The 16,753-nt window shown below is 36.7% G+C and overlaps 3 protein-coding genes across 5 annotated transcripts in view; 2 read left to right on the forward strand and 1 right to left on the reverse strand.

Moving 5' to 3' along the window:
• Positions 1–1,859: 1,859 nt before the first annotated feature.
• Positions 1,860–5,442, reverse strand: LOC105390174 (zinc finger protein 808). The gene is made up of 3 exons (XM_038114544.2): positions 5,276–5,442; positions 4,663–4,790; positions 1,860–3,938 (listed from the first exon to the last, which is right to left on the reverse strand). Exons 1-3 carry the CDS (start codon positions 5,397–5,399, stop codon positions 1,896–1,898), a joined length of 2,295 nt encoding a protein of 764 aa, XP_037970472.2. The 5' UTR covers positions 5,400–5,442; the 3' UTR covers positions 1,860–1,895.
• A 745-nt stretch (positions 5,443–6,187) lies between these two features.
• LOC105390175 (adrenodoxin-like protein 1, mitochondrial) lies at positions 6,188–8,737 on the forward strand. Its single transcript, XM_048632299.1, has 5 exons — positions 6,188–6,238; positions 6,550–6,601; positions 6,838–6,944; positions 7,310–7,450; positions 8,110–8,737. The coding sequence occupies exons 2-5, from the start codon at positions 6,576–6,578 to the stop codon at positions 8,211–8,213; spliced, it is 378 nt and encodes a 125-aa protein (XP_048488256.1). The 5' UTR covers positions 6,188–6,238; positions 6,550–6,575; the 3' UTR covers positions 8,214–8,737.
• Positions 8,738–9,537: 800 nt separating this feature from the next.
• The window catches only part of LOC105384440 (heterogeneous nuclear ribonucleoprotein L), a 333,915-nt gene continuing 326,699 nt past the window's right edge, over positions 9,538–16,753 (forward strand). For all 3 annotated transcript variants that reach the window (XM_048632216.1, XM_048632217.1, XM_048632218.1), the window contains exon 1: positions 9,538–9,715. In XM_048632216.1, coding sequence (XP_048488173.1) covers positions 9,653–9,715 — 63 coding nt within the window. In that variant the 5' untranslated portion in view covers positions 9,538–9,652. The remainder of the gene's footprint in view (positions 9,716–16,753) is intronic.

Here is a 16,753-nt window from a genome sequence, read left to right on the forward strand (position 1 = left end):
TGAAACAGAATCTAGCACAGGCATTCTGTACTCGTTGTAATATGCGTTTGGAACTCTCAAGCAAACAGGGTCCGAATAGTGTATCACAATAATTTAATTTCGATAAGACCAGAGACTCACACAGTTTTACGCGCAATTCTTTACTTAAGCAATCTCGTATCCTGTATTAAAGCTTTAGTTTGTATAAAGAAACCTTAGCCAGTTCGCTAACATGATGTTCAAATTTTAAACCAGCATCCATAATCACAAGGATGACATATACCTCCTGTAGGTTGGCTGGTAGAAAATGCTCTTAGCATTAAGCCCTCATTTTGTACATTTATTTCTTATATTTGTGCAATGTATGGAAAAATCGCCGCGAGTGCTAAACAACTCTGGAAACAGTGTTAAAAAAAATGTTGTGATGATTGGATAATTCTTTATAATGGGGTATGTGTATCGTTTTTGAAGGAGCATACTTTGAAGGTGATAAAATAAATTTGGATGAATAACAAACATTTTTTTGTTTTATTGACCCGGATACTTTTTACACAGAGTAGTACTTAATCCTCTTTCTCGTAATATTATCTAAATAAATAATATATTAAGTAGGTATGAAGTAAATATACAAATTGTGGTATTTTTCTCCTACATCCCGGAAATAACGATATTGAATGATGAAATATGCAAAATGGCCGCCGACAGGTGAGGGGTTAACAATGTTATGATTTTAGAGTTAGATGACAATGACATTCTACCTCACTGACGTTAAGTAACACTTTTGCTTTTTTTTGTAGCGCAGGCAAGGATAAATCCTATAATGCATTTATGTGAAGTCACATACATTCAGCCGGCCAAATTTTAAATAAATATTAAAAATAGTTGTAATGAATAAAATACAAAAATAACGAAATTAGTTTCTTAAAATGGTCTATATTTTCAAAATAAATTATAAAAAATACATATCATAGATTGGTAGCATGGCCAATTTAAGATCATTAATGTACATGGTGATGGCAGTTAAATATTTGATTTGTTTTGATAAATTGTTCATTACAAGTTGTTGTCGTTTTTAGTATCAGCATCACTCAATACTTTACATAGAAAATCATTATCACTATACTTTCTAAAATATAGAAAGAACACTGTGACAGGTGTCTTATTCTATTATATTCTCTGTGGGTGTGTTAGTACCTGCACCTGGCTCTCATAATTGAATAAATAAATAAATAAAATTAATAAACGATTATTGATGTGTTTTTTGTTTAGAGGTGGAGAAGGATCTGCGCGAGCTCAAAGTGGACGACTGGCGAGAACTTGCGCAGAACAGAGAGAAGTGGCGTCTTTTGGTAGTGGAGGCCAAGATCCACTTTGGGTCAACGAGCCATCAAGAGTGAGTGAGTGATGTGTTTTTAAACTAATAGATTGATTTTGATGCTGGCTACAAATTTATCGCCTGTGAAGCTTTATCGATATATCGAACGTTTATTATGTGGAACATCCCTAATCCTCATGCACGTTTTGAATGTCACGTCAAACCGGCAAGACCATCACTCCACGTAGTATTTAAGATTACCAACAGGTGTCGCTTAACGTGCATTTTATCATGTAGTTAGCATTTAACTACTAGATGGCATTGACTTTCTTTCAGCAGATTATTATGATTTATGATTAAATAGGTAATTTAATTCATTAGGAATCGGAATTCTTTAGGTATGAATTATGATTCGGTATGTTTTTATATACCTGTACAGGCATGAGAATAATACAGATACCAATGAGAGAATGAATTTGAATCAAAATTCCAATATTCTCCTCCAACATAGCATAACAAGTGAATCTCAAAATAACTAGATTCTATAAACAATAAAACAAACAAAAAAACAACGAAATAACATTTATTCAAAATATAAAAACTACGACTGTTTCCCCAAATCGCAATGTTTAGTCTTCACGTGAAACCGTAGCGACGTATTGTATTTAGTAGCGAAAAGGCAATATTCACATTTAAACTTTTTCTCCACTGAATGCTTTAGCCTATGCTGAACTAAATACACTGGTAATGTTGCCGAATAATCACAATGTTCACAAGTATATTTCTTTTTACCCGTCGCGTGAGCTTCTTCGTGATATTTCAAAATGTATTTGTTCATACTTTGGAAAGGACACTTACTGCATTGCAATTTCATATTCCCTAATTCTAAATGGTTCTTCTTATGTTTGTCCATTTTGGCTTGGAAATATGATTTGTACTTACACCCTTGGTATTCACAGGTTATTGTTGTGGCGTTTTTGTGCCTCAATGTGTGCTGCATAAGGCTGGCTTTAGATGTCGTCACAAATTCGCAGTACGGACATTTTTTTTCTACCTCTACAGGATGAACCAACTTCATATGTTTCGGTAGATCAGCTTCCTTTATAAATTTACCGCACGCTTGACACTGCGTTTTTTTGACCAAATGATGCGTTTTCTCGTAATGTTTGCGCAATTCCTGCCACGTTTCAGAATTCACTTCGCATTTAGTGCACTGGTATGTACGTGTTTCATCTTTACATAGTTTCTGTTCACTGATTTCAATTCCTTCTTCTATCTTAATTTTAGGCCCGTTTTCGATCTTAATATCTTTCGGGCGACTGTGTGCCATGTCTATATGACGGGATAGGTCACTTTCGGTTGAAAAGTCGTCCAGAGGACACACGCTGCATTTGTAGAAGTTATTCGACTCTGGAGCGTACTGGTCGGCGTGGAAACGTTCGCAATGGCGTTTATAACTATCTTTATTCTTAAAACTCTTTGAACAAAACTTACACGGTATCGATATCTTTAAATGCACGCATCTCAAATGGTTTGCCAACTGACGGCGCAAGTAAAAAGCTTCTTTGCACACATAACACACGAATTTCTTCACACCAGACTCTATTTTGTGTGTGCAACGCTTATGCTTCTTCAATCCACCGGTCGTCGCGAATATTAAACCGCATATATTGCACTCAAGTATCGGCCGTTTATGAGAGTGGCCCATAAACGCTTCGCGGTCGTCGAAATCTTTGTTACATTCGTAACAGTGTGTGCCATCGCCGTGTTTTCTTTGTATATGCTTTTTTAAACTTTCAATTTTGTCGTACGACATGCAACAAATTGCACATTTTAGTGAAAATCTCTCGTCTATCGCATTATGTTTCCTTCTCATGTGTAGACGTAAATACGTCATACTAGAAAACATTAACGGACACAGCTTACAGTGTATATCCTTAACGGTCTGGTCGTTCTCAAGGTTTTCTGTAATCTCTTCAGGTATTTTTCCTTCGGAATCGTGATGCTTCCTTTGTATATGTCTCATGTAAGCCTCACTGCTACTAAACACAGTAGGACACACCGGACACGCTAGTAGTTCTATTCGCTTTCTCTTTACTGTACCATGTTTCCTATTCCTATGCACTTTTAGGCTCGCTTCGTTGTCATAAGTCAGCCCGCAGTCAACGCACTCAAATTTGAATTCATCCGCATACGCTCCATGCTTTCTTTGCTTATGCATCCGCAACCTACGACTGCCTCTGAAGACTAGAGAACAGATATCACAGACTCTGTTTTCACAGTCATAAGGAACGGAGTTCGGACTATGCTTGCGTTTAATATGGGCTTTAAGGCTGTTTCTCTTCTCGTATGACAAACCGCATTGTTTGCAGGCATAAGGGTAGTTTGGTAGCTTTTTGAGCGCTTTGTGTTTCCTACGTTGATGCAGATTGAGTGTGCGTACAGTTTTGAAGACAAAATGGCATGTTGGACATTTGTGCAGATCCGGTGCGGGCTCGGCTTCCTTCATGGTTACTACGGGGTTGTTTCTGATAACATTCTCGAATGTTAGCAGTAAGGCTGCTCTGCTTTTCTCGTCTTCTGCTATGGGGACTGCTGGTTCATGATCCAACTCCTCCAGCAATGGACCAGCATCATCGTCATACTGGAATGGGAAATTTAAAATTTATTAATAACTAGCTGTTCCCGCGCGCTTCGCTTCGCCTTAAAAAGTTTTCCCGTGGGAATTCCGGGATAAAAAGTAGCCTATGTTCTTTCCCAGGGTCTATACCATATGTATACCAAATTTCATTCAAATCCGTTCAGTAGTTTTGGCGTGAAAGAGTAACAGACAGACAGACAGACACAGTTACTTTCGCATTTATAATATTAGTTAGGATTAGGATTGATAGGTACTTTATTTGTTAATTAAATGGGTGTGTGAAACTAGAATCTTTCAGGAAATACAAGAATTCCGTGATATATTTTATGTAGATACCTACATTTAACTTTCACAGATTTCTACTTTACGCGAAATTGACTTGATGGTCTAAAAACACATAAAGGAAACATTATGGAAATTGCTGTTGGTCCAACTACATGATAGCATGAATCCATTTTCTATTTTCATATTGTTTCACTTTAATATAATTATGTTTATTGCAAATTTTTGACTACATAATCCTTTTAAAACCACAGTCAATCATTAAATATTACCATTTGGTTTTGGGTGTATGTTTTATCATAAGTTGTTTTCGTGAATAACGATTTATTCTACTCTATTCTATTTTACCACAAGGATAAATTATAGTTTATCTGTAGTGTTTGTCAGACTTGCTATGAGTGAATAAGTATGTGTTTCTGATATTGAAAGCTATTTGTTAACTCACATCTTGAAAGTCTAAGTCTACTTCAATACTCTCCTCTTTTATAATGATTTCGGGGTCAAATATCTCCTCGGTGATTTCTGGGTCCAGCTCAGTTGTAATCACAACCGGTTTGCTAACATCAGCTATATCTGAAACATATAAAATGAAAATAACGTAATAAAAGATAAAGAAACATTTATTTGACATCCTGACAACAGAAAATAATACAATACATAGCAAACAACAACACAACATGTTGCTGTGGACAGCGAGTCAAAAGGAATCATCTCAGCATGTGCTGCAGACAATAAGGCCACAGTGCTAGATTTCAGCTGGCCCGTAATGGTCACCCCTCTCAGTCACAAATGTATATTTCTAATATATTGAGCTGGATGATAATAGCCTTCACAAGTGACACAGGCTCTGCCTAGCTTGGGGTTAGATGGCCGTGTGAGATGTCCCCACATTTTATTATTATTTATTTATATCAACTGAACTTTATATAGTGCAGAGTGCACCCTGGGCAGTCAGTAACTAACCACTTATTTCGTATTTTTTTGTTTTCACAATTAGTGACCAAAGTCAGCCCAGTAAATTTTTTTGTCACCAAAGAAGCTTTTTTAAATAATCTCACCTTTAAAAGGGTCTTCTTGCTTATGCTTTCTTTTTTTCTTCTTTTTTTTCTTAAATTCATAGATCATTGGTTCTTCAGGCAAGAAGGATATTGGGTCTTTGCGTTCTGGGTTCTCTGAAGCCATGATGGTTACTCCCTACTTATAATTATAAGTATATCTGTAATTAAAAGTGGTGGTATATTATATGCATTGATCCTAGCACTAGTGGAAACAATTTCTTTCATATCTCTTGTTGAAAGGAGCCTTAATTCCTTCACTCACAGAGCTTCTTTTAGCTTAGCTTCAAATATTTAGGAATTAAAGAATGCTAAAAAAATATTAGAAAACATTGGTTATGTATGTTATGATTATGGCTAGTGCCGTGGCACGAACAGATAAAATTAATAACTCAAATAAATATGTTTTATTATTAATAACATATAACATTATGTTTGGGATAGTGAGTCATGTTGTTTGCTTTGGAAACTTGGATTAAAGTTGTAGGAATGGAAATTCATCCATCTTAATGTTTTTAAGGAAATCGTTGGTTATAGGAAAATAGGTTAGTATCAATAACTTTGCCCATTAGGATTGTATACTCTCAGCACTTACCAACATATTCTATTTAAATTTTAAAATTTCGCAATCACAATTTTGTTTGTTTCTTTCATTGTAACTCGTAATAACAAGTTCGTGGCAATCACAAACCACAAAAACAGATAAATTAATTAATTCGTAAAATGGCCTTCAATTCAGATTTGATTGAAAATGAAAAACAAATAAAAAAATGATTTTTTGACTTTACGTCAGTTTTTGATTTTGACAGATAATTGAGCGAATAAAATAATCTAAATTTAAAGCTTTTTGTGAAACTGGAACACAACTGCTTCGCTCGACGTCTGTTCTGTTCTGTGTGTCAAGAAAATCTGACAGCCAAACGTCAGTGTCAACTGTCACTGTCACTGTCAGATCAGAGGATTTAGGTAAACACAAAAAGTTCTAACCTAGAAATCTATTATCCGTAATTATTTATTTCGGTTTAACCAAAATATTATGACCACATAGACATGTTTCGCTCATTAACCAGTAGGTCATTAATAATCCATAAGTTAAAACCTAATATCAGTAGTCGTGAAAAAATACGTACTTTTCATGTATCGGCAGGTAAATGAAATTATTATTAATTTGTTTTGTTTTTATATAGATAAAAATATAGTATAACAAGGCCTTGTAGTATTAAAGCCATAAAGGTAATATTATTGGAAACAATAAGATGTTTTCTTTTTAATTACAGGACTAAGACATGGCGAATATGAGTGGATGGATCCTAAATCCGAGGCTGAAGTGTAAGTACCTACCATTATTATTAGATGTGTTACTAATTTTTAACTTCTTCTATAACTATACACTGTGCTTTTTAGAACAAAATCATCATTTCTAACCTTATAACTGTTGATCCCTAAAATCTAACACTGTGTAAAATGAATGAACCACAACACAGTACTTACTATTATATCAGATCTGTCTCTATTTTCAATGTTGTAAAACTTCATCAAAGTCAGGAATAAATTTTAAATTTCAGAGTAAACATCACTTATGTAGATAAGGATGGCAAAAAGACAAAAGTACGAGGAAAAATTGGAGATAATGTCTTGTATCTGGCGCACAGATATGGCATTGAAATGGAAGGTATTTACATATTGTATACTTCTTAAGTTTGCCTAAATAATTTATACATATGTCATTGTGTAAACACAGATCCATGTTAGATAGACAGTTTTAATATTTCATGGTAGGCAATTTTGTGCATAAAACACAGCAAAATAAAAAAAAAGGACATAATTTGATTTTAAAGCTATAGCTCATCCAGTGGTGTTGTTTGGCAGAGGCCTCTGTTCAGCTGTGGACTGCTATAGGCTAATGATGATGATGAATTGAATTTTATCTTAACTTAAATTTAACCATTCAATTATAAACTTGAGTTTTAACTCACATGTACCATGAAGTTTGTAACCATTCTGAATCCATACATATCTACTAATGTTTTTTTCCAGGAGCGTGTGAGGCATCACTAGCGTGTACAACATGTCATGTGTATGTCAACCACGACTTTGTGGACAAACTACCCCCCTCTGAGGAGAAAGAAGATGATCTACTGGACATGGCTCCGTTCTTGAAAGAGAACTCTAGATTAGGTTTGTATTTATTTATTTGATTAGGTGTTACAGCAAGTTTTTTTAAAAAAATCCCGTGGGAATATCCCTGATAAAGATAGCCTGTGTGTTAATCCAGGGTGTCAATGGGAGTTTCTTATTACTTATAAAAAAAATACTTAATGTGATAGAACTCATAGATGTGATACTAGATGGCGCTGTATTTAATTATTAATAAACCATGTTTGGCACATATACCTCCATACTTTTTTGGATATGTGTCTTGTTAAGCTTCATTTTTTTAAAATGTGACCTTTTTATAGTATTAGCATAGACTAGTATTAGTGTAGTGTAGTAGAGGATGTTGCCAGTACCTTATCTTTATTTTGATAACCCCAGGCCCTCCTATAATTTAAGTACAGTAGACATTAAAATACAGGGCTGTTGTTCCTTCCTTTTTTGTCAAACTAGAGTAAACCTCCAGCTATTCAGATCTAATACCCTAACGGACGGACGAAGAGCTGTTAGATGGTCCGATGACATTTGCAAGGTTGCGAGGAAGCAGTGGACCAGACAGAGCGGCACAGGACCGAAAGAATTGGCGTACAAATAAGGAGGCCTATACCCAACAGTGGGCGATAGAAGGCTGATGATGATGATGATGACCCTTACACCTTACATAACTTTGTTTTCACTTTCAGGTTGTCAAATAGTCTTGACGAAAGAGTTGGAAGGCATCGAATTACAGTTACCAAAGGCAACAAGAAACTTTTATGTGGATGGCCACAAACCAGCACCGCATTAGTTCAGAAAAACATCACAATACAACATAGTTTTATTACTTACTTCTTTGCAATATAATAACTTTAAGACAAAAACTTGGCAATGTTATGATCAAATAAGCTATTAAACGAACTTAGTCGTTCTTCCGAGGATCAACAAACCAAATGGCAGCACAAATCTAGCAAACTCAAAAACGTTCTTGTTTACTTTTCACATATAACGCCATCTAGAGTTGAAATGTCACAACTATTCGTCCTATGCCGACCTCGCGTTTCTTGCAGTCCACACTAGATGGCGTATCGCAATATGTATATTAAATTTTAAACATTATTGTACAAACTTGTATCAAACTGAACAACTTCTGAGTTTTATTCTTGTAGTTAAGTATATAGAATACGGCAGTTTTTCATATTTTGTTAAGTTATTGTATAAACAATATTAACATAGTGTAGGTTTATTATTTCCTATTAGTTACCTAAGAGGTACTTTGGGGAAAAATGAGTTAGGTATAGCAGCATTAACCAACAATAAAATTCTTGTTCTCAACTTATATTTGTTTTATTTGTTATGATCTAAGAAACATCTGCATATTTCAACATCGCTGCAGTTGGAGATTTTGTCTGATTTTGTCTAAAACGTAGTGTTCTTTTCTCTATGATTTTGTCTACCCCTAACCATAGACTAATATTCTACTTTATGCCCCTTACCAAGCCCTTACCCCATTCATAACTGGTGGGTAATGGCAGTGAAGAATGTCCATGCAACTAAGGGATTATTTATTTGTGGCATTACTTGAGAATCCTGCAAGTAGGTATGTCACAACTTTTATGTAAGTAGGTATATGAAAATTGAAGGTTTTTTTTTAATACATTAACTTTGTGTAGTCAGCGCTTTCCAAGGAACAAAGTATTTCTCTAACGAGAAGGTGCCTTCATTCTTTTGTATAGCTTGGCAAGAATTAGTAGAGAGAGAGAGAGTGGTAGTATGCAACTTTTCTTTATGCATAGTACATACATATGGCCAACTTGGTAAGCGACTTTTCTCATTATATTTTAAGGCGTGAGTAGGGCTGCCAGCCCAAAACAAAAATAGTATCTATACTTTTCTAAATATTCGGCAGCAAGAAGCCCAAAGGCGGCTTTGAGATAAAGCCATGGTCTTTTTTGCATGACTTGAAATCTCACTGAAATACATTACATAATTTAATGTTGCTTTCGACTACTTAATCCCTCAGAATATTAACAGTTTCGCTTCTTATTACGGTTAAGTTGAGGTTTTTGCGCCAACTGGAACGCACATACAATCATTCACTCATTCATTCACCAATTTTTCGGCGTCCACATTTCGTTCGTTCATTGATTTCAGTCCGTTCGCGACCGCCATCCGCGTTGGTGGTGTACAACTTTGTTTCTTCGATAGAACGCGTTATTGTGTGATTTGTGTTTTGTTTAGTGGTGCACGATGGCTTACAACGGTAGTGGTGGCAAGAGACTCTGCACTGGAACCGACCTCGACGTTGAAAGGGTGAGCAGGATACATTTCATCAACATTACCGAACTTATATCTACTCTATCTACATTCGTTTGAAGATGGCCGAGTTTTGTCAATTTTTGCTTCATGTTTTACGTATTCCGCCGCCTAACAGGTTAGCTACACGTCCACTCTATCCTCAGAATATATCTAGACGGCTTAGCAATTTCAAAATGTTGATTTACACGTCGTTGGACCGATGCCCCACGTTTCAATGTTGATTTTGTAGATTTTGAGGTTACAAAATGTTGTAGGTGCCTACAACTCTTATTATGAATTGTTTGCGGTACGTAGGGACTGATAAGTCTTATCCGTGCACTTTCCTTTGCTTGCATGCAATAAAAATTGGTTATCAGGTGTTAACAAGTAACTTTCTACGATCATTGTAAACATTGCAATATTACCTAGTTACCTAGTTAATCATAATACTTACCAGGGGACCTTTAAATTTTTGTAAAGACTTCAATATTTCCAACGTGTTCTTGGTATTTCGTCCTGACTAAAATAACATCAGTCGACCCAGTCAGGCGGTTGTCAATTATTCTGATTGACATGTCATTAGTGCATAGCCCACCGGTCTTTTTAACTAAAACAATGCGATGCCATCCCAGTGCCAACTTTCCTGGAGTATGATGGATTTAGCGCTTATTTTTAACTGTTTGAAAATATGTATCGGCTTAGGTATTTAGAATATTTGGCAAAGGGTACACGGTTCACTGACCTCTGTAAATAAAAGCTTACGGTCTGATTCAAGTTTAATTAATTATGTAATTTAATTCTATTATGTGTATCATAGTTCTTCAAGGACCCAGTGGTAACAGAATATTATTATATTTACGTACCTTCCACGTTAAATGAACCTAGGACTCTCGTTCTTACGTATAGAGAGTAGAGTAGTACAGTCGAGACAATTTCAATAAGACTAAACATAAAAGTCAAGCTAAGAGTAAATGTGTCAATGCACATTGCACATAGTGTGCATTCCTTAACAAGGTATGTACACATTACTCCAAGTGTCCAAACTGTATAAGAAATCTCCTTATTTACCTGCTAATTACTCTAAGATAACTGGGGCCCTATCACAAAGTCAATACATAGAACAATCATTCAAAGAAAATACAACAATTACGAATTAATTCATTGGAAGGGGACCCGTGCCCCAGCAGTGGGGACGTGATGGGTCGTGATGAAATTCACTACATTTTGAATCCGAAAATGAATGATTGACAAAACAAATTGTCGGTACACTCACCTAAATATTCTCACTACTACTAATCTACAAGTAGACTGACTGATCCACCCATAGATGGGTATAAATAAACAGATTACTCGATTAGGTTTGATCTAATTTGTATAATAAAGGATAAGACTGTACTTAATATCTACAACAGAGGATAATTCTAAATAGGATAGGTAATGTTTATAAAGCGAAACCCATACTATTGCTGAACCAGCAAAAGTATTAAATGTAAATAAAATAATATAATCTACTTAATTTATTCGTCGCTGGCTAAAGTTCCTTTCAATTATTTGAGTTTATGATTTATCTGATTGATTTGTTGTTGCGGATAATCTGAGCTGATATTGCTTTTCTTGTAAAAGTAGATAGCTGATAAATTGTTTACAATTTCCTCCAAAGTAAATATAAGTGATACTTTAAAACTTACTAAAAAAGCTTACGATCTGTCAACAAAAACTATTTGATTACAAATCTTAGGCTTAGAACATCTATTTAAAAACTGTGTTTCAATGTCCGTTTAACCTAGCTATGCTATCCAAACTATTTTCTTGTAAGGTAAACAGATAATATAAAACTTCTTTTATATTATTATTTTTTCACTAAAACCACGAAAATCATAATTAATCTATTCTTATCTAACCCTAGAATGAACACCTATTTATGAGTACTACGATGAACCTATACATAAATAAAATAAATGTAGATCATTAACTTCTTGTAAGTAATTGTACTGAAGAATGCCAACGTGAAATTGCATACGTAACTTCCTTGTAACAGTAGATAGTTAATTACTTATGTACGTACAAGTATATAATGTTCTATTGTTCATTAGTGATAGCGATATAAAAGTTTCTAGATACATTCTACATCTAAGTTGTTCACTACTTAAGTACTTATCCCCTTTTTTTTACTTTGTCATGCACTTATTAGGTAAAAATTTTGGAGCTAATGATTTCTTTTTGGTTCAAAACAAGATATAGAACAGAGCCGAAAAATTACCGATTTAATTCACTCTTGTATAAGTATCTGGGTTGCAAATATCTAACTGTTGTTATCTAGGTCCATTACGTTTTAAGTACTTTTTAAGGATGATCGTTATAGTAGCTTTGACACGCATTGCTAGACTATCGATGTAATTTCAATTAATTAATGGCTCAAAAGCAAGGTCGACAACTCTAGCCGGCTTAAAAACTCCCGTCACCAAACAATATAGGCTCGCACGCATTAGAAAAAACAAATTTTATTATCCAAACGCCATGCTAAACGGTTTAGACGAGTACTAAAATTTTCACAAAAATTTCCGAACGCAGCTGTCGTCATAAGTTTTGATCAGAAACTGACGCGGCGTGACAGAATTAAAAATAAAAAGTTTTTTTTTAAAGACGCGCGCCCGTCAAACGGCCTGGGTCGCGAGTTGAGACTCTTTGGACAATAAACTCTGTGATTTAATACTGGCACGTGGCGCATAGTCGGCCTTTTTGTTTTTAAATACTCTATGATAACGATTGTCTTTTGATAGATTAATTGACTCCTTTCATTTGGCATGCGAGGAAGGCGACATCAAAGAGTTGTCAATTAATACAATTAGTTTTCCGCGCTCCAGATTATAGCGTAAAATCTATAAATGTATTCAAAGTGACATTTACGGTTTTCGGTGTTATATTTGCTCGTTGAAATAATGTATTTTATTATCCGGAACGAATGTTTGCCTGTGATTTTATGGATGCCAATCTGTTTTGTATTAGGTATGCATCCAATTAGAATTGAAGTGTGAAATAAATAAGTCCATAGGTAAAAACGTACATTAACTAACTTTCGTATGAAAATTTAAGACTGATAATCATAGATCATTAGATATTAAATTCACATTTGAATAACATCAAACCGAAATGTACAAAGTTAGAAGATAAGTCGATTTAATATTGGAATGTAAATGAAAGAAGGAGTTTGCATAACATCTGCTGTAGAAGTTTGAAAAAGTTTTGTGTTTGATAGCGTTGTCTCAATTATTTATAACATTAATAATATCGAATGGGGAAGAAAACCAAGTGAAACTTTGGCAGCACAATCGAGTGTGGCTTTCTAATTCTGACCAATTACATTGTTTGGGAAAAAAATGGCGACTGAACCAACCAATTAGAACTGGGGAATTATGCACAGTCGCCTAAGGCGCCATCTGTAGTTAGCTTTTAGTTTTTCTCCCCATTACTCAGACACATACACTTTCATAAGTGATGCACATGGGTGTAGGCGATGGTTAGACCACTGTCTGGTCACAAATGTTGCGTACAACTGTATTCGAAAAGTTAGTGTAAGATATGATGTTTCATGGTCTGATCATTTCCCGCTTATGATAGACTGTGATTTTGATGTACTGCCTCCTAAAACTGTTGAACCCCCTTTGTTACCGAGTAGGGTCATCTGGGGAATCAGAGACACTGAGCAAATAGGTATATATAGTGAGATGTGCCATAATAGACTAAGAGAAATATATTTTCCAGATGACCTAAGACAATGTAGTGATAAGATCTGTGATAATGTTAAACATAAGTTAGTTATAGAAAAAATGTATAAACAGATTGTTAACATATTAAGTGAGGCTGCAATTTCTAGTCACACGGGCTGTATTAATTTAAAAAGGACAAAACGATACATAACTGGCTGGAACAAGCACGTTAAAGACGCTCACAGTGAGGCTAGGCTTAGATTTAATATGTGGGTATTACATAATAGACCGCCTTGCGGCGAAATTTATGACAACATGAGGCAGTCTAGGGCTATATTTAAGAGTAAACTCAAGTGGTGTCAAAATAACGAAGACAAAATAAAAATGGACATAATTGCAACCAATCATGATGCTAAAAACTTCGGGAATTTTTGGAAATTAACCCACAAATGTAGCCCTAGGCTGAACCAGCCGGTTAGTGTTGAAGGTCTGACTGAAAAATCTGCAATAGCTGACCTGTTTAAACAGCAGTTTAGAGTAGACCCTGGCAGTGTTCCACCTCGGGCCGCGTCAGACGCTCCGACTCGTAATATTTGTTCCGGTGAGACCCATATTTGCTTTACGGCTAAACAAGTCACGGAGGCCATCAAAAACATAAAGCCTGGGAAGTCACCTGGTCACGACAGTCTGAGTGTTGAGCATCTGCGGTATGCAGGTGTGCACCTACCCAGGGTACTGACAATGCTATTTAATTTCTGTGTAGGGCACTCATATCTGCTGGAGGACCTGATGCGTACTATTGTTGTACCCATTGTCAAGAATCGGACGGGAGATGTGTCCGATAAGACGAACTATAGACCCATATCACTTGCTACCGTGGTTGCTAAAGTGTTGGACAGTTTACTAGATGGGCACCTCGAGAGCCACTTACATCTACATGATGCCCAGTTCGGTTTTAGAAGTGGTTTATCGACAGAGAGTGCCATCCTGTCTCTTAAGCAAACTGTCCGGTACTACACGGATAGGAAGACACCCATCTATGCGTGTTTTCTTGATCTGTCAAAAGCGTTTGACCTGGTGCAGTACAATATCCTCTGGGAAAAAATGTTGCAGGACACAGACATCCCTGTTGAACTGATTTCTGTGTTTAAATACTGGTATGAGAATCAGACCAACTCAGTCAAATGGGCTAATACCCAGTCCGAGACGTATAGATTGGATTGCGGTGTGAGACAAGGTGGACTGACGTCCCCGAAGCTTTTCAATCTGTACGTCAACAGGCTGATTGTTGAACTCAGCAGCACCAAATTGGGTTGCTCGATTGATGGCCAAATGATAAACAACATCAGCTATGCCGATGACATGGTGCTGCTGAGTCCATCGATCGCTGCCCTTAGACGGCTCCTGGGTATCTGTGAACGGTATGCTGAGAAACACGGACTGAGGTATAACTCTAGTAAGAGCGAGTACATGATTTTTAAATCAGGCCAAAAACTTCCCTCGCACGTACCTCCCGTCACCTTATGTGGTAGACCACTTGCTAGAGTGTACAAATTTAAATACCTCGGTCACGTGCTCACTGAGGATCTTTCGGATGACCTGGACATGGACAGGGAGCGTAGGGCGCTGGCGGTCCGATGTAATATGCTGGCCCGAAGGTTCGCACGATGTTCGACTTCGGTCAAAATTACTTTGTTTAGGGCATATTGTCAGTCCTTTTACTCGTGCGCCCTTTGGATCAGATATACGCAGAAGGCCTTTAGCGCGCTACGCGTCCAGTACAATAATGCATTCAGGGTGATGCTGGGGCTGCCTCGATTCTGTAGTGCATCAGGTATGTTTGTGGAGGCACGCGTGGACGGATTTCACGCTATTGTGCGCAAACGCATTGCATCACTGATGTGCAGGTTTCGTGGTAGCCCGAACAGCATCCTGTCTACTCTGGCAGATAAAATTGACAGCCCATTTGCTAGACACTGGGTGGGTGTACATGTGTGTAAATAGGTCTAAATCTTGTCACATCTTTTGTTTGTTTTTATTTTATTTTTTATTTTATTTTTGTTTTTTGTTTGCCTATCTTTTTTACTTGCATGCCTTTTGTAATTATTAGTTTATATATGTTTAGGTGTAGGTATTTAGTTAGTTTTTAATATTTTTATGTTTTTTTTTTTTAAATTACTATTATTATTTTTTGTAAAGTGTGTGTTTTTATATGGATCTTGATATCCGAAATAAAGAATTATTATTATTATTATTATGTTGTGTCGTTACCATCTCGGGACCATGGGGTCCCGGACATTTGGAAGGCGTGCATGGGGCCGAAGCCAACATGTAGAGGCCCTTTTGACAACATTAATCTATATGAAATGTGACACTAACCGACGATTTTCCCTGTGAAAACTATAGAAGTGAACCCAAGGAAAATCCCCGGTTAGTGCAGGACTATTGTAGGATATGGAGAAAACTAATACAGGGTTATGGAATGGGGTGCTAAATGGACTGGGTATCTGGGACTATGGAAGGACTATGGCCCCTGCCTGGACCTATATGTTTCACATACGGATAAAAAGGCAGGGGGTGACTCGCACACACATTAAATGGGCCCCCCAAAACAGTCGCTAGCACATTACAGTGACGTAGCAACAAGGGGGCAACATGGCATGAGGTGCTGAGGGTGGAGAGGTATACCAAGGCTCTCAGAGCAATCGCGGATGCCGGTCAAGACCCCTACAAGCACTTACTGGATATACTTCCTTCCTCCGAGCATTTCTGCTCTAGCGGTACACCACTCAAGCCAACCAATGAAGGCAAGCAAGAGGTGGGAGATCCTGTTCCTCGTCAGTGTTCACTCTGGACAACCAATAAAGGCAAGCCAGAGATGAGGAACAGGGGTTCTCCCCGGCATCGGGTGGGTGGGGTCGCTAATGCCCAACAGCTCGCCACAAGCTGCCCTGCCGCTTGCCACAAGCTGCCCTGCCGCTTTATTATTATTATTATTATTATATTGATCAACCAAATACATACAGCCACATAAATAACTATAATACGTAACCTGGTTAAACTCACTCACTACCTTTTATTCATTACATTGTCCTATGAATCTGACCGCCGTAGTCGCCGTACCTATAACTATTGAAACCCAATTTTTAGCTAGATTTTTTTTTATGTTTCAATAACTTCCTGCACCATTAAACTCCCTTCCGAATACCAATACCAACCTACATACAATATAAAATATATGCAATGTAGTGTTGTATAAAAAACACTGGCACAAAACCGAACCGATTGTTTCTTTTTACGAACTGTCAAACGGAGCTGTCAAACGATGACGTTTCCTATCCGTGAG

The sequence above is a fragment of the Plutella xylostella genome, chromosome 31 (assembly GCF_932276165.1).
Source record: "Plutella xylostella chromosome 31, ilPluXylo3.1, whole genome shotgun sequence".
Classification (NCBI taxonomy): Eukaryota; Metazoa; Arthropoda; class Insecta; order Lepidoptera; family Plutellidae; genus Plutella; species Plutella xylostella.